The 27,489-nt window shown below is 43.6% G+C and overlaps 1 protein-coding gene across 5 annotated transcripts in view; it reads right to left on the reverse strand.

Moving 5' to 3' along the window:
* LOC135546348 (neurobeachin-like) overlaps positions 1–27,489 on the reverse strand; it is a 334,302-nt gene that overhangs the window by 230,552 nt on the left and 76,261 nt on the right. For all 5 annotated transcript variants that reach the window (XM_064974700.1, XM_064974698.1, XM_064974697.1 and 2 more), the window contains exons 7-17: positions 26,041–26,160; positions 24,990–25,136; positions 23,411–23,608; positions 22,858–23,015; positions 18,867–18,975; positions 17,347–17,499; positions 16,165–16,333; positions 4,220–4,299; positions 2,171–2,233; positions 1,556–1,653; positions 827–919 (exon numbers count right to left, since the gene is read on the reverse strand). In XM_064974700.1, the coding sequence (XP_064830772.1) occupies positions 827–919; positions 1,556–1,653; positions 2,171–2,233; positions 4,220–4,299; positions 16,165–16,333; positions 17,347–17,499; positions 18,867–18,975; positions 22,858–23,015; positions 23,411–23,608; positions 24,990–25,136; positions 26,041–26,160 (1,388 nt within the window). The remainder of the gene's footprint in view (positions 1–826; positions 920–1,555; positions 1,654–2,170; positions 2,234–4,219; positions 4,300–16,164; positions 16,334–17,346; positions 17,500–18,866; positions 18,976–22,857; positions 23,016–23,410; positions 23,609–24,989; positions 25,137–26,040; positions 26,161–27,489) is intronic.

Consider the following 27,489-nt stretch of genomic DNA (forward strand, 5'->3'; position numbering starts at 1 on the left):
AGGGGAGACGAGGGGAGAAGAGCAAAGGGGAGAAGAGGGGAGAAGAGCAAAGGGGAGACGAGGGGAGAAGAGCAAAGGGGAGAAGAGGGGAGAAGAGCAAAGGGGAGACGAGGGGAGAATAGTAAATGGGAGAAGAGGGGAGAAGAGTAAATGGGAGAAGAGGGGAGAAGAACAAAGGGGAGACGAGGGGAGAATAGGGGAGAAGAGGGGAGAAGAAGGGGAGAAGAGTAAAGGTGAGAAGGGGGAAGGGGAGAAGAGGGAATAAGAAGAGGGGAGAAGGGTAAAGGGGAGAAGAGGGAATAAGAAGAGGGGAGGGGAGAAGAGGGAATAAGAAGAGGGGAGAAGAGCAAAGGTGAGAAGAGGGAATAAGAAGAGGGGAGAAGAGCAAAGGTGAGAAGAGGGGGGAGAAGAGGGAATAAGAAGAGGGGAGGGGAGAAAAGGGGAGAAGAGGGAATAAGAAGATGGGGGAGAATAGGGGAGAAGAGGGAATAAGAAGAGGGGAGAAGGGTAAAGGGGAGAAGAGGGAATAAGAAGAGGGGAGGGGAGAAGAGGGAATAAGAAGAGGGGAGAAGAGCAAAGGTGAGAAGAGGGGGGAGAAGAGGGAATAAGAAGAGGGGAGGGGAGAAAAGGGGAGAAGAGGGAATAAGAAGAGGGGAGGGGAGAAAAGGGGAGAAGAGGGAATAAGAAGAGGGGGGAGAATAGGGGAGAAGAGTAAAGGGAGAAGAGGGGATAAGAGTAAAGGGGAGAAGAGAAGATGAGAATGTCTTTCATAGATCCAGACCTCTCTTGGGGACAGTCTTTCATTGAGAGAGGGATAATAACTCACTTATGCCCCAGGTGTTTGAGGAAATATCCCAGGACTTTGAGGGACTGGACTCTGATGCTCTCAGTCTTAGACGCCAACAGCTTGTACATCACCCTGGAACAGGACAGGAGACATATGAATCACATTTAAACATGGCCCCGTTAATGATTGTGTCCCCTATGAGCTCTGGTCATAAGTAGTACACTATAATGGAAATAGAGTGCTTGGACGGTTACAATGAAACCAGACTGAACTAGTTGGGTGTGCAGGGAAAGACCTCCCTGTCTGTTTTGAGAGTCTGTGTGTCGGCGTGACAACTAAATTAGTTTCCTGATCAAAACAGAGCCATCCCATTTCCTGCAGTGAAGATGCTGAGCACTCTGCAGGAGTCAGTGGCTGATATACATTCATATTTCATACAGTATGTTTTATCATCCATGTCTGATATAAAATGAAAATGTTAATATCGTAAAATGTCTTACAGAATATGTGAATTATTCAAAAGGTATCATGTAGATTCACAACACAATCTCCAGTATTAGAGATGTGATGTTATTACATGCATTTTGTGCATCAACAGCAAGTGGGCTTTGTTCCCCAAGGGCTGTGCCTTGTGTGTGTGTGTGTGTGTGTGTGTGTGTGTGTGTGTGTGTGTGTGTGTGTGTGTGTGTGTGTGTGTGTGTGTGTGTGTGTGTGTGTGTGTGTGTGTGTGTGTGTGTGTGTGTGTGTGTGTGTGTGTCTGTTGCGTACCGTATGCCGTTCCTCTGGTCGAAGGCTGGAATCATGGAGGCTGGGTGTTCTGACATCAGAGCCACTACCAGCTGGAGAACATCATGGATATTATCATCCTAGAGAGAGAGAGAGAGAGAGAGACAGAGAGACAGATACAGAGAGAGAGAGGCGTTGAGGGGAGAGAGAGAGACAGAGACAGAGAGAGAGAGAGAGAGAGAGAGAGAGAGAGAGAGAGAGGCGTTGAGGGGAGAGAGAGAGTATGATGGGGAGAGAGAGAGAGAGAGAGAGAGAGACAGAGACAGAGACAGAGACAGAGACAGAGAGAGAGAGGCGTTGAGGGGAGAAAGAGAGACAGAGACAGAGACAGAGACAGAGAGAGAGAGAGAGAGAGAGAGAGAGAGGCGTTGAGGGGAGAGAGAGAGTATGTTGGGGAGAGAGAGAGAAAGGTTTGAGAGGGGGAGAGAGAGGCGTTGAGGGGAGAGAGAGAGTATGTTGGGGAGAGAGAGAAAGGTTTGAGAGGGGGAGAGAGAGGGAGAGAGAGGTTTACAGCACCATACAGTAGAGCATCATCAATGGACAGACCTCTCAACCCTACATCGCTATAGCCCAGGACCATGGGGACTTGCCACTCACCTCATGCATGGTTAGCAGGTAGTTCAGGATACTCTGCAGCTCATCCTCTTTCACGCCTCGGTCCTAAGAAATGACACACACGTTTTCACACTGACCAAAGAAACAATTTATTCCTACTAGTAACATAAACAGACTGACTCAAGAAACAATTTATTCCTACTAGTAACAGAAACAGAATGACTCAAGAAACAATTTATTCCTACTAGTAACAGAAACAGAATGACTCAAGAAACAATTTATTTCTACTAGTAACAGAAACAGTCTGACCAAAGAAAGAATTTATTCCTACTAGTAACAGAAACAGACTCACTCAAGAAGCAATTTATTCCTAATAGTAAACAGAAACTAACTGACTCAAGAAACAATTTATTTCTACTAGTAACAGAAACAGTCTGACCAAAGAAAGAATTTATTCCTACTAGTAACAGAAACAGATTCACTCAAGAAGCAATTTATTCCTACTAGTAACAGAAACAGACTCACTCAAGAAGCAATTTATTCCTACTAGTAACATAAACAGACTGACTCAAGAAGCAATTTATTCCTACTAGTAACAGAAACAGACTCACTCAAGAAGCAATTTATTCCTACTAGTAACATAAACAGACTGACTCAAGAATCAATTTATTCCTACTAGTAACAGAAACAGACTGACTCAAGAAGTGATTTATTCCTACTAGTAACAGAAACAGACTGACTCAAGAAGGGATTTATTCCTACTAGTAACAGAAACAGACTGACTCAAGAAGCAATTTATTCCTACTAGTAACAGAAACAGATTCACTCAAGAAGCAATTTATTCCTACTAGTAACATAAACAGACTGACTCAAGAATCAATTTATTCCTACTAGTAACAGAAACAGACTGACTCAAGAAGTGATTTATTCCTACTAGTAACAGAAACAGACTGACTCAAGAAGGGATTTATTCCTACTAGTAACAGAAACAGACTGACTCAAGAAGCAATTTATTCCTACTAGTAACAGAAACAGATTCACTCAAGAAGCAATTTATTCCTACTAGTAACAGAAACAGACTCACTCAAGAAGCAATTTATTCCTACTAGTAACATAAACAGACTGACTCAAGAAGCAATTTATTCCTACTAGTAACAGAAACAGACTCACTCAAGAAGCAATTTATTCCTACTAGTAACATAAACAGACTGACTCAAGAATCAATTTATTCCTACTAGTAACAGAAACAGACTGACTCAAGAAGTGATTTACTCCTACTAGTAACAGAAACAGATTGACTCAAGAAGTGATTTATTCCTACTAGTAACAGAAACAGATTGACTCAAGAAGCGATTTATTCCTACTAGTAACAGACAGACTCACTCAAGAAGTGATTTATTCCTACGAGTAACAGAAACAGATGGGAAACGGCCTTAGTTAGCTTAATGATCACTGGCAGGTCTGTTAGATAGTGTAGTCAACACCAGGGTGTTTGTATGCCAGTATCCAGGAGATAGACCTAGGCACTGTTAATCAATGCCAGTGCTGAGCTAAGCTGTTGACGGATAATAATTCTCATTCTGGAACCAGTTGACAAATGCTGGTTTGTGAAATTAATATAATATTGCAGCACGTTCAGTGTTTGTTCCCCAGTCTCCTGTTGTTCAGAGACTTTACAGTGATGTAACGTTTAAACACTTCTGATGAGGAACCAGAATCTCAGCAGGAACAGATTGGAGGTTAATTGTTGTTTGAGCTGTGAATGCGTGCGTGTGCGTATGTAGCTGATGCTGTACAGAATGGTAGATATTTTCTATTGGTAGCCAGTTTATATTCCCTCCGTTGTTTAAGTTCTGCTTATTTCTGTAGTGGCCTCGGGCTGCAGGCCTATTTGTTGCAGAAAAGGAGCCTGCTGCCATGTTGTTGAAGCTAAGCAATGATTTGAACACAACAACACGGACGGACCTGAACCTGCATGCTGATTGGACATTATGGTTCCAGAGCAATTACCCATGGTTCCTTTCTCTGGTGGAGATAATAAACAAACTGTTTTTGTTTTGGAATGGATGTGTGAGTGTTTATGTGCAGTACCTTGAGGATGAGTTGTTTGAGGAACAGCAACATGAAAGCCCTGAGAGAGATGATCTCCTGCTGGGTGGGCCTTGGACCATCTGAGGACAAACACAGAGCGAGTCACAGGGATCAATATGCACACGCACACACGTCTGAAATTGACTTCACATCTCAGAGCCAATCTATCGCGATCAGAAATCTACAGAGAGCAGTACAACTCAACACGGTGCTGTATGCATAACACTGCCCAACCCAGATGAGAGATCAAATATGAGAGGACAGATATGACACATTACAGACGGTTGGTTATTGATTACAGCTGCAGCCCGGCACTAGGCTCTGATACAACATCTATTATCATTAACTTCACTCTGCTCTGTGGTTTTAAGACACATTGTATTTGAGCGCGTAGAGTAAATACACTACAGGACCAAAAGTATGTGGACACCTGCTCGTCCAATATCTTATTCCAAAATCATGGGCATTAATATAGAGTTGGCCCCTCCTTTGCTGCTATAACAGCCTCCTCTCTTCTGGGAAAGCTTTCCACTAGATGGTGGAACATTGCTGCTGGGACTTGCTTCCATTCAACAGCATTAGTGATGTTGGGTACTTATGATGGGCGATTCGGCCTGGCTCGCAGTCTGTGTTTCAATTCATCCAAATGGTGTTTGTTGGGGTTCTGGCTTTTCCCAAACTGTTGCCACAAAGTTGGAAACACAGAATCGTCTAGAATGTCATTTTATGCTGTAGCGTTCGGATTTCCCTTCACTGGAACTAAGGGGACTAGCCCGAACCATGAAAAACAACTCCAGAACATTATTCCTCCTCCACCAAACTTTACAGTTGGCACTATGATGTATTGGGCATGTTGTGTTCTCCTGGCATTTGCCAAACCCACATTAGTCTGTCGGATTGCCAGATGGTGAAGCGTTTCCAATGCTCCAATGGCGGCAAGCTTTACACCACTACAGCCGACGCTTGGCATCGCGCATGGTGATCTTAGGCTTGTGTGCGGCTGCTTGGCCATGGAAACCCATTTAATGAAGCTCCCGATGAACACGTCTTGTGCTGACGTTGCTTCCAGAGGCAGTTTGGAACTCGGTAGTGAATGTTGCAACCGAGGACAGACGATTCAGCATTCGATGGACCCGTTCTGTGAGCTTGTGTGGCCTACCACTTCGAGGCTGAGCCGTTGTTGCTCCTAGACGTTTCCACTTCAGAATAACAGCAATTAGTTGACCGGAAAGCTCTGGCATGGCAGAAATGTGAAGAACTGACTTGGAAAGGTGGCATCCTACGTACGTGGACAGGTTGCTGCCACAGAGAGATCGATAACACAGAGCTATTAATTTACACACAAGAACGTATCTCCAGAGTGAAGATAGTCCTCTGCTGTCAGACACAATTTAATCCAACATCTGACTGTCCTATTTCCCCTCAGAAATCAATGGAACCCCTTCAACACAGGCTCCCTCAGCTCCTTGTGACACTGATTAATAGAAGTCGTCTGAGAACACAGTACAGGGACAGAACATGTCGCTAGATAACAGCATCCTTAACAACACAGCTGCATCCACATGCTGAATCCAACTTAGTCACAACTGTTGATTCTCAGGCTCTCATTGGTTGGTTCAGTCCACCTGCCCTGAGGGTATTGGGCAGGAGGAGGATAAGGTTCACTTTATTGATAAATGATTTATGTTTGTGTTATTAACGCAGAAATCCACTTTCTCCTCCTCGCTACAGTGAGTCAGTGTGACTGGACTGGTAATTAATCCATCATGAGAGCGTGCTTCATATACACATTTTATTATAGATACTTAGGAAATTGACCTAATTTCACTTTCACCCTTGACTTGGTTCAGATAAAGCAGGCAGTAATAGCATTGGATAATATTTCACAGGGTTGATCAATACTCTATGTTTTCACTGGGAGGATACACAGATTCTCAGCCCTGCTCAAGATTAGACAATATTGGTGGTGTCCAAAATGGCACCCTATTTCTTATAGTGCACCATAGGGTTCTGGTCAAAAGTAGTGCACTATATAAGTAATAGGGTGTCATTTGGAATGTAGACAATATTGTTACGGCTCCTATCCAAATGGATCAGTTCCAGACGCTGGGAGTGTGGAGACCTGAAATTAGAAATTTGACTTCAGAGTATGTGACTACATACGAGGAGTAGGACCAACAGAGTGTGTGTCTAACAGAGCAAAAGAGAAAGACAGAGCAAAATAGAAAGAGAGTGAGAGAGAGAGCGATAGATTCTGTGTGTGCGAGAGCATGTTAGGGATTGAGAGCAATTGAGCCTGCACTGCAGTGTCTGTGTGTGAGAGGATGATGCATTGGTTTAATTTGATGGCTCTCTATTTACAGACTAGAGAAACCAGCAGCAACATTTCCAGAGACAAACTGTGACTGCGTCCCAAATGGCACCCTATTCCCTACATAGTCCACTACTTTTGACCTACGTGCCCTGGTCAAACATAGTGCACTATATAGGGAATAGGGTGCCATTTGGGATGTACACCTGCACCAGCTGGTGGCAGGGTAGCCTAGTAGTTAGAGCGTTGGACTAGTAACCGAAAGGTTGCAAGTTCAAATTCCCGAGCTGACAAGGTACAAATCTGTCATTCTTCCCCTGAACAGGCAGTTAACCCACTGTTCCTAGGCCTTCACTGAAAATAAGAATTTGTTCTTAACTGACTTGCCTAGTAAAATTAAGGTAAAATAAAAATAAAAAATAAATAAAAGCTCTGTTCCAACCACCATTGCTTTGTTCTTATAATTGAAAACTTGATTACAGTATCTACCTGCTCTCTCCCCATCTCCCTCTCCCTTCATCTCTCTCCCTCCCATTGCATCTCTCCCCATCTAGAGGCAACACCACAGTCGTCTGAGTCAAATGAAAACCAGGTCTAATGGAAATAGAAGGACGATAAAATTACCTCCAGGTTCGGGTGAGGACACCGTCCTCAGTATTTGACCAACTATACAGTTCCTCTCTTCCGTTTCTCCCCCCGGGATTCTAGAACCATCAGCAAAACACTGTCTACATCCCAAATGGCACCCTATTCCCTTTGTAGTGTAGTACTTTGAACAGGAGGCAGACTCACACTTCTATTCATTTAAAGAACACATTACCGGGAAGATGAACTAGAAACTAGAACGATGGTCTGTTTCACAAATATGGATGATATTCTACACACACATCATCCAACAGATGTCTCAGCAGACAAGGTTCATCACCGAGATCTTTCAAAGAGTGATCTCTACTAGGATGGAGTAGCTTTGTTTTCTGCTGTGTCTAGTTGAACGACCCTGACTGAAGAGAAACAACATAGCTACATAGCTAGCCCAACAAACAGAACATGGCTACTAAGTCCAACAAAAGAACATGACTACTAAGTCCAGCAAACAGAACATGGCTACTAAGTCCAACAAACAGTACATGGCTACTAAGTCCAATAAACAGAACATGGCTACTAAGTCCAACAAAAAGAATATGGCTTCTAAGTCCAACAAACAGAACATGGCTACGAAGTCCAACAAACAGAACTTGGCTACTAAGTCCAATAAACAGAACATGGCTACTAAGTCCAACAAAAAGAACATGGCTTCTAAGTCCAACAAACAGAACATGGCTACTAAGTCCAACAAACAGAGCATGGCTAATAATGCCAACAAAAAGAACATAGCTATTAAGTCCAACAAACAGAACATGGCTACTAAGTCCAACAAACAGAGCATAGCTGCTAAGTTCAACAAACAGAACATGACTACTAAGTCCAACAAACAGAACATGGCTACTAAGTCCAACAAACAGAACATGGCTAATAAGTCCAACAAACAGAACATGGCTAATAAGTCCAACAAACAGAACATGGCTACTAAGTCCAACAAACAGAACATGGCTAATAAGTCCAACAAACAGAACATGGCTACTAAGTCCAACAAACAGAACATGGCTAATAAGTCCAACAAACAGAACATGGCTAATAAGTCCAACAAACAGAACATGGCTAATAAGTCCAACAAACAGAACATGGCTAAAATCCAACAAACAGAACATGGCTAATAAGTCCAACAAACAGAACATGACTACTAAGTCCAACAAACAGAACATGAACTACTAAGTCCAACAAACAGAACAGTCCAACAAACAGAACATGACTACTAAGTCCAACAAAACGAACATGACTACTAAGTCCAACAAACAGAACATGGCTAATAAGTCCAACAAACAGAACATGGCTACTAAGTCCAATAAACAGAACATGGCTACTAAGTCCAACAAAAAGAACATGGCTTCTAAGTCCAACAAACAGAACATGGCTACTAAGTCCAACAAACAGAGCATGGCTAATAATGCCAACAAAAAGAACATAGCTATTAAGTCCAACAAACAGAACATGGCTACTAAGTCCAACAAACAGAACATGGCTACTAAGTCCAACAAACAGAGCATAGCTGCTAAGTTCAACAAACAGAACATGACTACTAAGTCCAACAAACAGAACATGGCTACTAAGTCCAACAAACAGAACAACTAAGTCCAACAAACAGAACATGGCTCCAACAAACAGAACATGGCTAATAAGTCCAACAAACAGCTAATAAGTCCAACATGCTACTAAGTCCAACAAACAGAACTATAAGTCCAACAAACAGAATTAAGTCCAACAAACAGAACATGGCTACTAAGTCCAACAAACAGAACATGGCTACTAAGTCCAACAAACAGAGCATAGAACATGCTAAGCAAACAGAACATGGCTACTAAGTCCAACAAACAGAACATGAGAACTACTAAGTAAATCCAACAAACAGAACATGGCTACTAAGTCCAACAAACAGAACATGGCTACTACTAAGTCCAACAAACAGAACATGGCTACTAAGTCCAACAAACAGAACATGGCTACTAAGTCCAACAAACAGAACATGGCTACTAAGTCCAACAAACAGAACATGGCATGGCTAATAAGTCCAACAAACAGAACATGGCTACTAAGTCCTAAAACAAACTAATAAGAACATGGCTATAAGTCCAACAAACAGAACATGGCTAATAAGTCCAACAAACAGAACATGGCTACTAAGTCCAACAAACAGAACATGGCTAATAAGTCCAACAAACAGAGAACATGGCTAATAAGTCCAACAAACAGAACATGGCTACTAAGTCCAACAAACAGAACATGGCTACTAAGTCCAACAAACAGAACATGGCTACTAAGTCCAACAAACAGAACATGGCTAAATCCAACAAACAGAACATGTCCAACAAACAGAAATAAGTCCAACAAACAGAACATGGAACATGGCTACTAAGTCCAACAAACAGAACATGGCTAATAAGTCCAACAAACAGAACTACTAAGTCCAACAAACAGAACATGGCTACTAAGTCCAACAAACAACAGAACATGGCTAATAAGTCAACAAACAGAACATGGCTACTAAGTCCAACAAACAGAACATGGCTACTAAGTCCAACAAACAAACTACTAAGTCCAACAAACAGAACATGGCTACTAAGTCCAACAAACAGAACATGGCTACTAAGTCCAACAAACAGAACATGGCTACTAATCCAACAAACAGAACATAAGTCCAACAAACAGAACATGGCTACTAAGTCCAACAAACAGAACATAAGTCCAACAAACAGAACACTACTAAGTCCAACAAACAGAACATGGCTACTAAGTCCAAACAAACACACTAATAAGTCCAACAAACAGAACATGGCTACTAAGTCCAACAAACAGAACATGGCTACTAAGTCCAACAAACAGAACATGGCTACTAAGTCCAACAAACAGAACATGACTAATAAGTCCAACAAACAGAACATGGCTACTAAGTCCAACAAACAGAACATGGCTCCAACAAACAGAACATGGCTAAGTCCAACAAACAGAACATGGCTACTAAGTCCAACAAACAGAACATGGCTACTAAGTCCAACAAACAGAACATGGCTAATCCAACAAACAGAACATGGCTAATAAGTCCAACAAACAGAACATGGCTACTAAGTCCAACAAACAAACAACAAACTAAGTCCAACAAACAGAACATGGCTACTAAGTCCAACAAACAGAACATGGCTAATAAGTCCAACAAACAGAACATGGCTACTAAGTCCAACAAACAGAACATGGCTAGAACATGACGTCCAACAAACAGAACATGGCTAGTCCAACAAACTAAGAACATGGCTACTAAGTCCAACAAACAGAACATGGCAAATAAGTCCAACAAACAGAACATGGCTAATAAGTCCAACCAAGTCCAACAAACAGAACATAAGTCCAACAAACAGAACAACTACTAAGTCCAACAAACAGCTACTAAGTCAACAACAAACAGTCCAACAAAACATGGCTACTAAGTCCAACAAACAGAACATGGCTACTAAGTCCAACAAACAAACATGAACATCCAACAAACAGAACATGGCTACTAAGTCAACAAACAGAAAACTAAGTCCAACAAACAGAACATGGCTACTAAGTCCAACAAACAGAACATGGATAATAAGTCCAACAAACAGAACAAATAAGTCCAACAAACAGAACATGGCTAATAAGTCCAACAAACAGAAACTAATAAGTCCAACAAACAGAACATGGCTAATAAGTCCAACAAACAGAACATGGCTAATAAGTCCAACAAACAGAGCATGGCTAATAAGTATGGCTAAGTCCAACAAACAGAACATGGCTAATAAGTCCAACAAACAGAACAACATAAGGCTACTAAGTCCAACAAACAGAACATGGCTACTAAGTCCAACAAAAAGAACATGGCTAACTAAGTCCAACAAACAGAACACAGAACATAAGTCCAACAAACAGAACATGGCTAATAAGTCCAATAAACACACAAACAGAACATGGCTACTAAGTCCAATAAGTCCAAACAGAACATGGCTAATAAGTCAACAAACAGAACATGGCTAATAAGTCCAACAAACAGAACACATGGAACATAGCTATTAAGTCCAACAAACAGAACATGGCTACTAAGTCCAACAAACAGAACATGGCTACTAAGTCCAACAAACAGAACATGGCTACTAAGTCCAACAAACAGAACATGGCTACTAAGTCCAACAAACAGAACATGGCTACTAAGTCCAACAAACAGAACATGGCTACTCAACAAACAGAACATGGCTTAATAAGTCCAACAAAAGAACATGGCTAATAAGTCCAACAAACAGAACATGGCTACTAAGTCCAACAAACAGAACATGGCTACTAAGTCCAACAAACAGAACATGGCTAAGTCCAACAAACAGAACATGGCTACTAAGTCCAACAAACATGACTACTAAATCAACAAAAGAACATGGCTACTAAGTCCAACAAACAGAATGGCTACTAAGTCCAAGCATAGCTGCTAAGTTCAACAAACAGAACATGACTACTAAGTCCAACAAACAGAACATGGCTACTAGTCCAACAAAGAACTAAGTCCAACAAAAGAACATCCAACAAACAGAACATGGCTACTAAACAAACAGAACATGGCTACTAAGTCCAACAAACAGAACACATGTCCTAACAAACAGAACTAATAAGTCCAACAAACAGAACATGGCAAGTCCAACAAACAGAACATGGCTAATAAGTCCAACAAACAGAGCATGGCTACTAAGTCCAACAAACAGAACATGGCTAATAAGTCCAACAAATAAGAACATGGCTAATAAGTCAAACAACAAACAGAGAACATAGCTGCTAAGTCCAACAAACAGAACATGGCTAAGTCCAACAAACAGAACATGGCTACTAAGTCCAACAAAAGAGCATGGCTAATAAGTCCAACAAACAGAACATGGCTACTAAGTCCAACAAACAGATGGCATGGAACTGGCTACTAAGTCCAACAAACAGAACATGGCTACTAAGTCCAACAAACAGAACATGACTACTAAGTCCAACAAACAGAACATGGCTACTAAGTCCAACAAACAGAACATGGCTACTAAGTCCAACAAACAGAACATGCTACTAAGTCCAACAAACAGAACATGGCTACTAAAGAACATGGCTCCAACAAACAGAACTAAGTCCAACAAACAGAACATGGCTAATAAGTCCAACAAACAGAACATGGCTAATAAGTCCAACAAACAGAACACAGAACATGGCTACTAAGTCCAACAAACAGAACATGGCTAATAAGTCCAACAAACAGGCTAATAAGTCCAACAAACAGAACATAGCTATTAAGTCCAACAAACAGAACATGGCTACTAAGTCCAACAAACAGAACATGGCTACTAAGTCCAACAAACAGAGCATGGCTACTAAGTCCAACAAACAGAACATGGCTACTAAGTCCAACAAACAGAACATGGCTAATAAGTCCAACAAACAGAACATGGCTAATAAGTCCAACAAACAGAACATGGCTAATAAGTCCAACAAACAGAAATAAGTCCAACAAACAGAACATGGCTAATAAGTCCAACAAACAGAACATGGCTACTAAGTAAGTCCAACAAACAGAACATGGCTAATAAGTCCAACAAACAGAACATGGCTACTAAGTCCAACAAACAGAACATGGCTACTAAGTCCAACAAACAGAACATGGCTACTAAGTCCAACAAAAACAGAACATGGCTAATAAGTCCAACAAACAAGTCCAACAAACAGAACATGGCTACTAAGTCACAAACAGAACACAAAGTCCAACAAACAGAACATGGCTACTAAGTCCAAGTCCAACAAACAGAACATGGCTCCAACAAACAGAACATGGCTAATAAGTCCAACAAACAGAACATGGCTAATAAGTCCAACAAAAATGGCTAATAAGTCCAACAAACAGAACATGGCTAATAAGTCCAACAAACAGAACATGGCTAATAAGTCAACAAACAGAACAACAGAACATGGCTAATAAGTCCAACAAACAGAACATGGCTACTAAGTCAAACAAACAACATGGCTAATAAGTCCAACAAACAGAACATGACTACTAAGTCCAACAAACAGAACATGGCTAATAAGTCCAACAAACAGAACCAACAACAGTCCAACAAACAGAACATGGCTACTAAGTCCAACAAACAGAACATGGCTACTAAGTCCAACAAACAGAACATGTCCAACAAACAGAACATGGCTAACAAACAGAACATCCAACAAACAGAACATGGCTACTAAGTCCAACAAACAGAACATGGCTATAAGTCCAACAAACAGAACATGAACTTCCAACAAAAGTCCTAACAACAAACAGAACATGGCTACTAAGTCCAACAAACAGAACATGGCTACTAAGTCCAACAAACAGAACATGGCTACTAAGTCCAACAAACAGAACATGGCTAATAATCCAACAAACAGAACATAGCTAAGTCCAACAAACAGAACATGGCTACTAAGTCCAACAAACAGAACAGCTACTAATGGCTAATCAACAAACAGAAATGCCAACAAAAAGAACTAATAGCTATTAAGTCCAACAAACAGAACATGGCTACTAAGTCCAACAAACAGAACATGGCTTGGCTAAGTCCAACAGAAAACAGAACATGGCTACTAAGTCCAACAAACAGAACATGGCTACTAAGTCCAACAAACAGAACATGGCTACTAAGTCAACAAACAGAACACTAATAAGTCCAACAGAACATGGCTACTAAGTCCAACAAACAGAACATGGCTACTAAGTCCAACAAACAGAACATGGCTACTAAGTCCAACAAACAGAACTATGGCTTCTAAGTCCAACAAACAGAACATGGCTACTAAGTCCAACAAACAGAACATGGCTACTAAGTCCAACAAACAGAACATGGCTACTAAGTCCAACAAACAGAGCATGGCTACTAAGTCCAACAAAACAGAACATAAGTCCAACAAACAGAACATGGCTACTAAGTCCAACAAACAGAACATGGCTACTAAGTCCAACAAACAGAACATGGCTGCTAAGTTCAACAAACAGAACATGTCTACTAAGTCCAACAAACAGAACATGGCTACTAAGTCCAACAAACAGAACATGGCTACTAAGTCCAACAAACAGAACATCAACAAACAGGCTACTAAGTCCAACAAACAGAACATGGCTAGTCCAACAAACAGAACATGGCTACTAAGTCAACAAACAGAACACACTAAGTCCAACAAACAGAACATGGCTACTAAGTCCAACAAACAGAACATCCAACAAACAGAACATGGCTACTAAGTCTAACAAACAGAACATGGCTACTAAGTCCAACAAACAGAACATGGCTACTAAGTCCAACAAACAGAACATGGCTACATGCTAAGTTCAACAAACAGAACATGTCTACTAAGTCCAACAAACAGAACATGGCTACTAAGTCCAACAAACAGAACAAACAGAACATGGCTACTAAGTCCAAAAAACAGAACATGGCTACTCCAACAAACAGAAAGTCCAACAAACAGAACATGGCTACTAAGTCCAACAAACAGAACATGGCTACTAAGTCCAACAAACAGAACATGGCTACTAAGTCTAACAAACAGAACATGGCTACTAACTCCAACAAACATCTTATACAATAGTACTGTTTGTCTCACTGTTTTGCAACACATAATAAAGCAAAACAGGCCAAGATGTTAGTAGGAACATCCAAAACAAGCAATCTATGACACAATATCTATTATTCATCAACGTCAGTAAAATCAGAAAAACTAAACAGCCCGGAGAGTCCAAACCCTTCCCCAGATCAGAGTAGAAACACTGCAGAACGTTCCAGAGCTGTCTATATATAAAACTCTCCCTACCACAGACACACTCAGTATCCTACTTCACATAGATCTGTACTGTAGCTCTGCTCAATATTTCATATAGGACTGGTCTGTAGCTCTGGCAAATTTCTCCACCCTACTGCTGATTAATGGTCATAGTGTTCTTTGTTTTCTGGGCTTCATGAGAAATCATTAACCATGTGAACTCTGTCAATAGAGGCTAAACTATTGCACATTACACAGTTAATACACATCTACTTCCTCTGTGGAATAAACTACACTTCTCTCCTGTGTCCAAATGGCCCCTATTTCTTACATAGTGCACTACTTTTGCCTGGAGCCCTATAGAGACCGAGAGACTGAAAAACAGCTTCTATCTCAAAGCCATCAGACTGTTAAACAGCAACCACTAACATTGAGTGGCTGCTGCCAACACACTGACTCAACTCCAGCCACTTTAATAATGGGAATTGATGGGAATTGATGTAAAATATATCACTAGCCACTTTAAGCAATGCTACTTAATATAATGTTTACATATCCTACATTATTTATCTCATATGTATACGTATATACTGTACTCTATATCATCTACTGCATCTTTATGTAATACATGTATCACTAGCCACTTTAAACTATGCCACTTTGTTTACATACTCATCTCATATGTATATACTGTACTCGATACCATCTACTGCATCTTGCCTATGCCGCTCTGTACCATCACTCATTCATATATCTTCACGTACATATTCTTTATAACTTTACACTTGTGTGTATAAGGTAGTAGTTTTGGGAATTGTTAGCTAGATTACTCGTTGGTTATTACTGCATTGTCGGAACTAGAAGCACAAGCATTTCGCTACACTCGCATTAACATCTGCTAACCATGTGTATGTGACAAATACAATTTGATTTGATTTATAGGATGCTATTTAAGAGACAGACCTGGTTTATCAGCACTGTTCTAACCTGACCTGTACGATATATACAGGTCTGCTTCCAACCATATAGGCCTGTATCAGAACCTGGGCATTCTGAATAGTTTCAGAGAGAAAAAGCTGAGAGGGGAAGATGACATGACAGTTCAGGGTGACTTTGAATTCCAACACGGCAGACAGCCGCCTCATGGCAGCCTGTTACTACACAGAGAGGAGATGCCTGTCATCGCTGGACCTGTGGTGTGTGTCTGTGTGTTTACCCAGTCCTTTAGGTGTAATGCCACTGCTGGCCTCGGGGTTGCAGGTCCAGTAGTAGTACTTCAGACTGTGCATCAGCTGCAGCACTGTCCCAATACGACGGATGGTGGTGTAGATGGTTGCCGTGCCGATAAACTCTGCAGACAGGTACGTGTACAGTGAGAGCTGGACCTGAGGGGAGAGCACACGCACACACACACAATTAACCTATACCCAGTGATTCTACATAAATGTAGCTGTCAGGTATAATCTTTATAACCTACTCCAGGCTGATTAAGGTATCATATTAAGTCTGTGAACTGGTCATATTAAATGAATGCTGTATTAAAGAGGTCCTAGCTGACCTGAGCCCATCATCCTCCCTGCAGGTGTAGAACAGAGAGAGAGACAGGCTGCTGTGGCTCACCCCACATTCCACTCTATTAGAACACACTATAACAGTCTCCTCTCATCACTCCCCTCTTATTTCCTCTCCACTCCTCTCTCTCCATCTCCGCTCTGCTCTGTTCAGTCTCATTAATACGGCCTCTGTAATTAGCAATTGACTGGACAATAATCCCACACAGTCCCTCTACAGCTTCTTTTCCATCTAACAGAGAGAAGAGGAGATATCTAAAAGTGCTCTAATCTAGTGTGTTACCTCTGTCTGCCCCTCTCGCTCTCTGTGCTCCATGTGAGAGAAGTGTATGGGGGAGGGGTCTGGGGTCAACCTCCAGAGACTCTTTCTACCTCAACTCCTGAGACATTTCCCCACAACCGTTATGTATTTATTCATAAGAGCCACCAGGGGCGGTGCCAGTGAGGAGAATGGATTCTCCACACAACCCAGATCCTCTGATCCGCCTCATCCACTACTTCACGGGTCATTATGTATTTTCAGTCTAAAACATTTCAATACTTCTCAGGGTTGAGGAGCTGATAGTGACAGCAGGCAGTAAACCTCAGTCAGTGGAGAAGTCTTCAATTCGGAGGAGAAAATATCCACTAATATCAGGACCTGAAAATATGTTGTGTTACATAATGGATCATGGTACAAGTGAGTAATGCTTTAGACAGTCTTCAGTGAGTCAGAACTCAGGTGGGTTACCATGGAGCTACCTGGAACCAGTAGAACCAGTTTGGGTGGGGCTCATCTTTACGGGGGACAAGGTCTACCTTGGCGGGGGTGTGGGGGCAGGACTTACCTTGGCAGGGGTGTGTATCCAGATGGCTGCGTTGAACAGGATGTGGTCACAGAGCTGTTTGAGGAGTGGCGCTCCGTGGGTTAACCCGTCCAGGTATTTAGCGAAGGACAGGAACTGCTCAAGGACAGCACGTGTGATATGGACCCTGGAGCACTGGAGGCACAGGGACTGGTCAGACCACTGGATACTCAATCAATCAAACAATCAACCAGTCAATCAATCCCTCAATAACATATAACTAACTGTAAGCCAACCATAGAGTTGGATAGAGGGTTCACTTTCCACAAAGCCCATTTTAGCATGGACAGTGCAATTGAGGAGATTCACCATTTTGAAGTAGTAACTGGAATGTATAGACATTTCACCAAACAAGCTAAGTTTGAGAGCATTTGACTGAGCATCCAGACTCAGAGGAGTCCTGCTGTTATCATTGTTGTCTGTCTTTCTGTCACATGTCTCCTGACCAGGTAGAGGTAGTCTCTCCTAATATTCTAGCTGTGGTATAAACAGATCTGAACCAGATGGCAGGATGGTGTGAGTGTGAGAGAGCTAGCAGCTGGAGGGAGAGGAGAGAACACGAGAGAGACAGAGAGAGAGAGAGAGAGAGAGAGATAAACTGTTTCCACCGTCTGGCCCCTGTTACAACCACCTGTTCCTGGCCCTGAGCTCTGGACTCTGCTGGACTCCGGTGGATAGATGTCAGGATGCTACAGGACAATCTGTCTGTGTCCAAAAAGGCAGCATTTTCCTTAAAAAGGGCCCATAGGGCTCTGGTCAAAAGAAGTGGACTATGTCGGGAATAGGGTGCCATTTAGGACACAACCTGACAGCGGCTGGCTGGGGAAGCAGTGAGGCTACATACCCTTCAAAACAGAAAGTGGATTCTTCTTCCAAATCTCTTCCTCACCTCTGTGCCTCTCTGCTCTGTTCTTTGATCTGCGGTTTGATCCTATCCATCTGAGGGCTACTGGGCTCCATGTTTCAAACAGCATTAAAGAGTCTGTCTGACTGGTTGGCTGATGCCCTGTTGTGTCCCTGTCTGTTTCAGAACCATGGATCTATTTCTGGTCCTCCTCTGATATCCTTTGACCAAAAGTGAGGAGTAAAGAGGCTTTTGAACTAAAGAAAATATTGAGGGACATTGGTTGAAAGGAGATATCTTCAAATAACTGTCATCAGCTGTTGCCAGGCACACCATAGGAAGTAAGAACGGGTAAACTGAAATGACTCCCTATGTAGTGCACTACCTTTTGACCAGAGCCCTATTAGGCCAAGCCAAACCCTGTAGCTTTGTTCGAACATAGTGTACTATATGGGGAATAGCGTGCCATTTAAGGTACAATGTATGATGTATTGATTTAATTGATTTTGATTGATTTAATTGATTTGATTATTAAAAACCCATATACTGTAGCCACAACATCACAGCAAAGCAGTCAATACATAAAAAACAATGGAAGATGACAAAGAGTCCATGCCTTATCTCCAGCGTGTTATAGGTTTTAGGTTATAGTTTCTACCTTCTCCAGCAGAAACCCGATTACAAGGAATCCTTTCCCTCCCAGCATCTGTTCCTGCATCGCCACCGAGCTCTTCAGCAGGTCAACCAGGAACACCAGGAGGGTGGCACTGCAACACACATACACACAGGTTTATAAGGAAACAGACACCGACACACACATCCGGTGGTGTGCAAGTGTGCTGACATAAAAAGCTAAATGTGTTAAAGTACAGATAAATTGCCCCTCTACTGTTAAATACCACCATTATGTCATACATTATGGTGGTCCTAAGGCTGTTTGTCTCACTGGTGTAGATGCTCCTCTACCATCTTTAGGTAAACCCTGTTCCTCTGAGATCCTAACAGTCAGGTAGTAGAAAGGGAAACATTTTTTATCTTCATCTTCTGAGGAAATCAGCAATCAGCTGGAGACTGTAGATCCTAACCCCCCAGCTCCCAGCCTCATCTCCTAGCCTCAGCCATCTCTCCAAGCTTCAGCCTTCTCTCCTAGCCCTAGCCCCAGCTCCCAGCCTCATCTCCTAGCCCCCTTCTTCTCTCCAAGCCCCAGCCTTCTCTCCTAGTCTTAGCCCCAGCTTCCAGCCTCATCTCCTAGCCCCCTTCTTCTCTCCAAGCCCCAGCCTTCTCTCCTAGTCTTAGCCCCAGCTTCCAGCCTCATCTCCTAGCCCCCGCCTTCTCTCCAAGCCCCAGCCTTCTCTCCTAGTCTTAGCCCCAGCTTCCAGCCTCATCTCCTAGCCCCCTTCTTCTCTCCAAGCCCCATCCTCCTCTCCTAGTCTTAGCCCCAGCTCCCAGCCTCATCTCCTAGCCCCCTTCTTCTCTCCAAGCACCAGCCTTCTCTCCTAGTCTTAGCCCCAGCTCCCAGCCTCATCTCCTAGCCCCCTTCTTCTCTCCAAGCCCCATCCTCCTCTCCTAGTCTTAGCCCCAGCTCCCAGCCTCATCTCCTAGCCCCCGCCTTCTCTCCAAGCCCCATCCTTCTCTCCTAGTCTTAGCCCCAGCTCCCAGCCTCATCTCCTAGCCCCCACCTTCTCTCCAAGCCCCATCCTTCTCTCCTAGTCTTAGCCCCAGCTCCCAGACTCATCTCCTAGCCTCAGCCATCTCCTCTAGCCCCGACCTCATCTCCTAGCCTCAGCCATCTCCTCTAGCCCCGACCTCATCTCCTAGCCCCAGATCTCAGCCTCATCTCCTAGCCCCAGCTCTCAGCCTCATCTCCTAGCCCCAGCTCTCAGCCTCATCTCTTAGCCCCAGCTCTCAGCCTCATCTCCTAGCCCCAGCTCTCAGCCTCATCTCTTAGCCCCAGCTCTCAGCCTCATCTCCTAGCCCCAGCTCTCAGCCTCATCTCTTAGCCCCAGCTCTCAGCCTCATCTCTTAGCCCCAGCTCTCAGCCTAATCTCCTAGCCCCAGCCTTCTCTCCTAGCCTCATCTCCTAAACCCAGCCTCATCTCCTAGCCCCAGCTCTCAGCCTCATCTCCTAGCTCCAGCTCTCAGCCTCATCTCTTAGCCCCAGCTCTCAGCCTCATCTCTTAGCCCCAGCTCTCAGCCTCATCTCTTAGCCCCAGCTCCCAGCCTCATCTCTTAGCCCCAGCTCTCAGCCTCATCTCCTAGCCCCAGCTCTCAGCCTCATCTCTTAGCCCCAGCTCTCAGCCTCATCTCTTAGCCCCAGCTCTCAGCCTCATCTCTTAGCCCCAGCTCTCAGCCTCATCTCCTAGCCCCAGCTCTCAGCCTCATCTCTTAGCCCCAGCTCTCAGCCTCATCTCTTAGCCCCAGCTCTCAGCCTCATCTCTTAGCCCCAGCTCTCAGCCTCATCTCTTAGCCCCAGCTCTCAGCCTCATCTCCTAGCCCCAGCTCTCAGCCTCATCTCCTAGCCCCAGCTCTCAGCCTCATCTCCTAGCCCCAGCTCTCAGCCTCATCTCTTAGCCCCAGCTCTCAGCCTCATCTCTTAGCCCCAGCTCTCAGCCTCATCTCTTAGCCCCAGCTCTCAGCCTCATCTCCTAGCCGCAGCTCTCAGCCTCATCTCCTAGCCCCAGCTCTCAGCCTCATCTCTTAGCCCCAGCTCTCAGCCTCATCTCTTAGCCCCAGCTCTCAGCCTCATCTCTTAGCCCCAGCTCCCAGCCTCATCTCTTAGCCCCAGCTCTCAGCCTCATCTCCTAGCCCCAGCTCTCAGCCTCATCTCTTAGCCCCAGCTCCCAGCCTCATCTCTTAGCCCCAGCTCCCAGCCTAATCTCCTAGCCCCAGCCTTCCCGCCTAATCTCATCTCCTAACCCCAGCCTCATCTCCTAGCCCCAGCTCCAAACCTAATCTTCTATCCCAGCCCATCTGCTAGTCATTTTTATCAGCCTCTAATCCTAAAGACATGGTGTCCTCTGAGAAGAAGTGGAGAGACTGTTTACTTCTGCATTGGGGTCTGTAACTCTCAGTTAAAGCCTGTCCTGACAGAGTGACCGTGTCTTGGCAGTCTGACAGAGGCTCTCTATGACACTCGCTAATCGGCTTTCAGTTTGATATGTCTTGTTGTACAGTATGTGTTCTGGTTGATGTCTTTTCAGAGAGACTGGTCAGAATTGTATGATGGGCTGATCGCTTATCAGATGGGCAGCTTCCTGGAGTCCTGTCGTTACATTGATGAGTTTCATAACTAGATTAGAATCTGGGTATGATGCCCTTGTTGGGGGGTGAGTTTCAGTTTATCCAAGGATAAAAGGTCGGAGTCTCTTCAGGTTCATCGAGACCTTGTTTGCAAGCTCCATGTGTGTACAGACAGAATAACCTCTAAAATAAAAAGTAGAATCTAAAACACCCATGTAAAGATGTATGTCTATTTGTGGTAGACATTTACTCTGTTTTATTCTGTATCATGTACACTAATTGTTTTGAGTGTTTGAGTGAATTCATTTGTGACTGATACATCTGATTTGAGTAAGTGCATTCCTCGTTTATAGAGTAACTGTTTAATTTAATTTACGTTCACAATTTAGTTGGACTATTGGTAAATCCTAAATTATAGAGTTAATTACACAACCCAGAGTATATGTTTGGGTCCTAACTTAGCCTTAATGAAGGGATGCAAACTCAATTTATAGATGCTGAAATGTTGATGGTAAGGAATTAGCTCACAGTATTCGGAAAATCAGGAATTGCGTAATGGTTACCTTAGACAGCCACATGTAATTATAGTATTCCGTGTGTTGATACGAAGACTAGCTATCTTGCTATATCCTTTAGATATGCTTACCAGCCTATAGCATTTATATAAATGTTTATGGAGTAAGATAAACTACATCAGTATGATGAAAAACTACATCAGACACACTATCTGTCCCTTGATTCATCAACCAGAGTATACTAATTACACAAATCCTCTCTCCGATACCTTTTGAACCCACACATCATCTGTTACGCTGCAGTACCTGCTGAAGATGCTGAGGACCAACATGAGCCATCAGTTAGTTTAGAGGTAGACTCACTGGAAAAGGCAGCAGAACCAATACAGTCACTCAGAGTTCACTAGCTGGCATGGGTTGGAACACTACCCAGCAGGCTTAACTCGGAGCTGGGACTACACTACCCAGCAGGTTTAGCCCCTGCCTGCACCAGAGAGAGGGCCCTGGGTAGAGCAGAGCCTGGCTCAGAGCTGCTGTGTGTGCATCTCCCCAGTGTGGTCTCTGTCACTGAGCTAAATCAGGATTATGGCCGAGCTCTGATTGGAGCAGGGCTCGGTGGGGGGCTCTGACAAGGACAACGCTAGACCTTCAGGACAAGGATCAACAGAGAGGAGTAAATTGGAACGTTGATTCTCAGCATTCTCATAGTAGAAGACTCAGACCCTCACTTGATGAAACTTCCTGTACTCACCAGATTGTAGTCCTCAGATAGGGAAAAGGGACTGGGGACAGGTGACAGAGACAGGATAAATACTCACCAGATGGGAGTCCCCAGAGATGAGAAAAGGAATAGGGGAAAGGGGACAGAGACAGGACAAAGGGACAGATACTCACCAGACGGTAGTCTCCAGCTGGGTCTCATGGTGCTGGTAGTTGTGCTGGTCGTTGGGTTGATGGTAGTCCAGCTGGGAGAAGAGAGGGAACAGCACCTGGATTCCTCCTATAGAGTGGATGGCACTGTGGATGGAGTGGGTCACTATGGCCTTCACATCCTAGCAGGGAACAATACAGTGTTAGTTTACTACAACTTCATTATATGTGAATTAAAAGGACATGAGACGAGACTAACCTATTTTTTAAGGACATGAGGCAAGACTAACATATTTTATAAAGACATGGGGCGAGACTAACCTATTTTATAAGGACATGGGGTGAGACTTACAGTTGCTGTCAAATATATTGGCACCCTTGCACGATTCACTATTTCTTCTAAAATAAGTTGAAATTCAAAACCTTTTGGGTAAAAATAGCCATTCAAAGTTTTAAAAAGAGAAAACAGATCATTCTGATCAATTGCACTGTATTGTATTGCTTTGTAAAGTGCAAGGGTGGCAATATATTTGACGCCATCTGTACGTGTATTATAAGGGCATGTAGTGAGACTAACCTGTAGCATAAGGGCGTGGGGTGAGTGGACAAAGATGGAGGCGTTCTCCTTGGGCGATGACTCCAGGCAGAGCTGGGCGTCAGTAGCCTTGGCGTTGTAGCTGAAGGAGATGGAGCTGGCCAGCTTCCCATCATACAGGACCTGCTTATGGTGCTCCGCCAGGTGGATGTCACTCTCCGACTTAAACTTAAAGGTACTCTACAGAGAGGGGAGGAATAGAGAGAGAGAGGGAGGGAGGGAGAGAAGAGAGATGTGATAAGGCATGGTATCATGACAGCTCATTCCTCTACTAAACTCTCAGCAGCAGTAGTGTCATATTCATATATTAATGGAACATGATGCTGATCGATAAATGAGTCACTCAGTCTTAATGTAACCAATCCATTAAGGATGGCAGGTGAGAGAGGAGCTCAATTAATCAATCAACGCATCATCAATTGGAATGCTATTAATCAGGAAATCAGGAATGTCCTCTCAACGGAGGAGTGAATAATGAATGAACGGCCACAGACATAGAGGAGTGATGAGAGGCAAGATACATCCCTCTTCTAGCTACATACATGATGATGCAGATGGGGAGAGATGAGACATACACTGAAATAGTTCTGAACTCTAGAGCTTCCCTGAAACCATTCAAAGTAATGGAGCTCAGTTGCTCTGCCTCCCTGAGAAGATCAACTATACTGTCTAGCCCACGTCTCACTATAGAGATACACCATAGGTGACTGTAGCACCACGCAGGGTCTATCAGCCTTCTCTCGTAAAGAGATGTAGACAGTTGAGATAACAAGCAGAGTAGACCGGGCTCGGTAGACCAGACACACAATAGGACTAGTATGATCCCAGGAACTCTAGTTGACAACCTCCTGGGACCTGGTAGAGTAGGCCCAGTCTGCAGGCCTCTACAGTCAGCATCTCTCTGGCATCTCCACTATTACATGCAGACAGCTCCTTAACATATTCTACCACCAAGCCATAAGACTGCTGAACAACTAAATCAAATGGCCACCAGAACTATTTACATTTACACCCCCACCCCCTAGACTGTCCCGTATGTGGGTGTCTCCTTGACCCAGCTAGACTGCCGTGTCTGGGAGACTCTGCCAACTGACTGAGATTATAATGAGGCCTTTTCTAAACACCTCAGTTACTAACCAGCTATCATTATCATTAATATGAATCACCATTCATTATATTAACTCACAGAGACAATTACATGAAAAACAAGGTGCTAGACTAAGGCCAGAGACTGGATGAGACAGGCTATGAATAACTATGGTCCAAACCTACACTTGATTAACGACAGACACTGCTTTCAGGTTGGACTAGGTGTGCTTAACAGTCCAAACCATAGTTTCAGGGGCAGCCAGAGAACAGAACACAGTACATGCAGTGTATACTGTGTTAGGGCACAGGACACATGCAAGCATAGCCCTTTGGAAAGAGATACCAGGTATCAGGGAACAGGGAATTGTAGCAAGCAGCATTGTTTTGACAGATTGGTAGGTGCAGCAGGATGTGTGCATGTACCATTAAATTTAATCCTATCCTAATCTAATTCAGTCATCCCAGTACATACCTTATAGCCCGCTCCCAGCTGATGAATGGCAAATATCTGAGCTGGGTTGAGAGCCTCAGAGAACACATAGATGGCCCCCAGCTGACCACAGAATACCCTGTTAGCGTCAGCTGTCTCCGACGAACCCAGGAAGCACTTATCATAACTCTGTAGAGGGAGAGGAGAGGGTCAGTACACGGGCACATAGAGCAGGGGATTTATCATAGCTCTGTAGTGGGAGAAGACAGAGAGGGCTTATCATAACTCTGTACAATGAGACGAAGATGGATATATTTATAACGGTCAAACTTAAACCACAATATGATCTCTCACTCACTCACTCACTCACTCACACACTCACACACTCACACACACACTCACACACACACACACACACACACACACACACACACACACACACACACACACACACACACACACACACACACACACACAGAGCAATTAACACACCCCCCAAAAAGACCGCTTTAGAATGGGCAAATAGGAGAATTATGAGAGTGCATGATTCACAGGGCCTCTAATAGATTGTCACTCAGAGAGGGACACAGGTCTGCATCCTAAATAGCACTCTATTCCCTACTCTATTCCCTATTTAGTGCACTACCTTTGACCAGAGCCCTGTGTGTGTCTGTCCTTGTAAACCTATACCTGTAAACCTATACCTGTAACCCCTGCCTTGTAGAAGTGTATTATAATAATATACACCACGCACACCCCATCCCTCCCTAACTCTGTAGATAGCAGCCTTTGTGGTCCTCCCTTCCTGTCTCTTCTTCTACCATCTTCCTCTCTTCAAACATCTCCCTGAAATGGTTATGCAAATAGGAGCTTTGAAAACGCAGCTCAGTGGGGAAGTGGGGAAGAAAACAGAGTGAAACAGGTAATTGCTCCACTTGTCCAATCATTTTTTTTCAAAAGTGTTCAAAATGTGCCTGTGTGCCTTACTGAACATGACCTTGCAGAGGGCTCACTACAGGAAGGAACAGTGACAGGAGAGTCAGTCAATCAATCAATCAAGCATCAATCAACCAGCAATGAGGCGCATTCTCACATCGTTGGTGTTGACATGCCAGGCCATGTCGCCATAGGAGACCAGCTGGCCGTTGACATAGCAACGGATCTCACTGTTCCTCCAGCGGTTGTAGATATGCACGATGCTGATCATGTACCACTGAAAGAGAGAGAGAGAGAGAGAGAGAGAGAGAGAGAGAGGGAGAGAGAGGGAGAGAGAGACAGAGAGAGAGAGAGAGAGAGAGAGAGAGTGGATGCACTAGAAACTACAACCCATTCAATCCCACTGTATGAACAGGGTTTAAACACAGCCTATAGTGTTTGCATTGTAGTCACCCAGATCATCTAGAGACCAAATAGGATCATGTGATTCAGTAGCTCTGATCTCATACATATTGCATTATTACACAGGCCTACTGCATAGCATAGATAACACAGTATTACAAACCATACAGTTATCCATACATTCTGCATGGTATAGACAACACAGTAATCCAGACCATACAGTTTCTCTGATACATACGAAAATCTAACCTGTACACGGATCATCTCAATGTAAGGCTTTAAATGAAGCAGTTACAGCTGTAACTCTCACTATGTTGAGCTACTGCAGATCAACAGGATTTAGACACATCATTAACATGACTATGGCAGAGTGGATCAGATTACTCCAGTTGACGATTAAGAGGCAATGCCCCCTTTAAGATCACTTCTAATCACCAGGAGAGCAGATCATTGATTTGAGGATATCTTTAGATCAAGGTCTGCCCTCTACTTTAATGATCACTGATGACTTCACTACTAGAAACGTTGACCTGGTGCAGAGAGGAGAGGACGAGCGGGGGAACATAATTCTGTACATACTGCAGTAGTGCACTATGTATAGAATAAGGTGTCATGTAGGAAACACCATGGTTACTGACAGCTATTTAACCGAAGGCTGTAATTGTCTGACAGAAGCCTTGGGCCTTGAACCAGCCTGTTATCTCTACTGGGACAGAGACAGGTAGGCTGTCAGACATCCCAAGATACATTACACTCCCTCGATACACTCTCATTTCATCTCACTGTACACCCAGCTGCTCCTGTGAGGAGGTCCCTGTGGGAGTGTTAATCAGAACTGGTAATGATGCTCTCTCTCTCTGGTCTGAGGAGAGTCAGATCAGATTGTTTTTTTTGCTCTGAGGTGGGTTTTTTGCACAAGACCTTCTGAACCATGACCACCACCCCTACATTTAAAGGAACAGTGACAGGAAATGAGCATTAAATCTGTGTGCTACTTCAGAGGCTACATCTGTGTGAATGCACAAATCTGATAGGGGTCACATTGAGTGTGGACAGTCAGAAAAAAAGATTGGATACAGAAAGAAAATCTGATTTGGGTAGGGTGGCTGTGTAAACACAGCCTAAAACGCTTGATACATATGACCACAGAGATCATTAACGTGTTTTCCTGATCGTACCCACATGGCAACAAGCTGGTGGTGAG

The sequence above is a fragment of the Oncorhynchus masou genome, chromosome 9 (genome assembly GCF_036934945.1).
Source record: "Oncorhynchus masou masou isolate Uvic2021 chromosome 9, UVic_Omas_1.1, whole genome shotgun sequence".
NCBI lineage: Eukaryota > Metazoa > Chordata > Actinopteri > Salmoniformes > Salmonidae > Oncorhynchus > Oncorhynchus masou.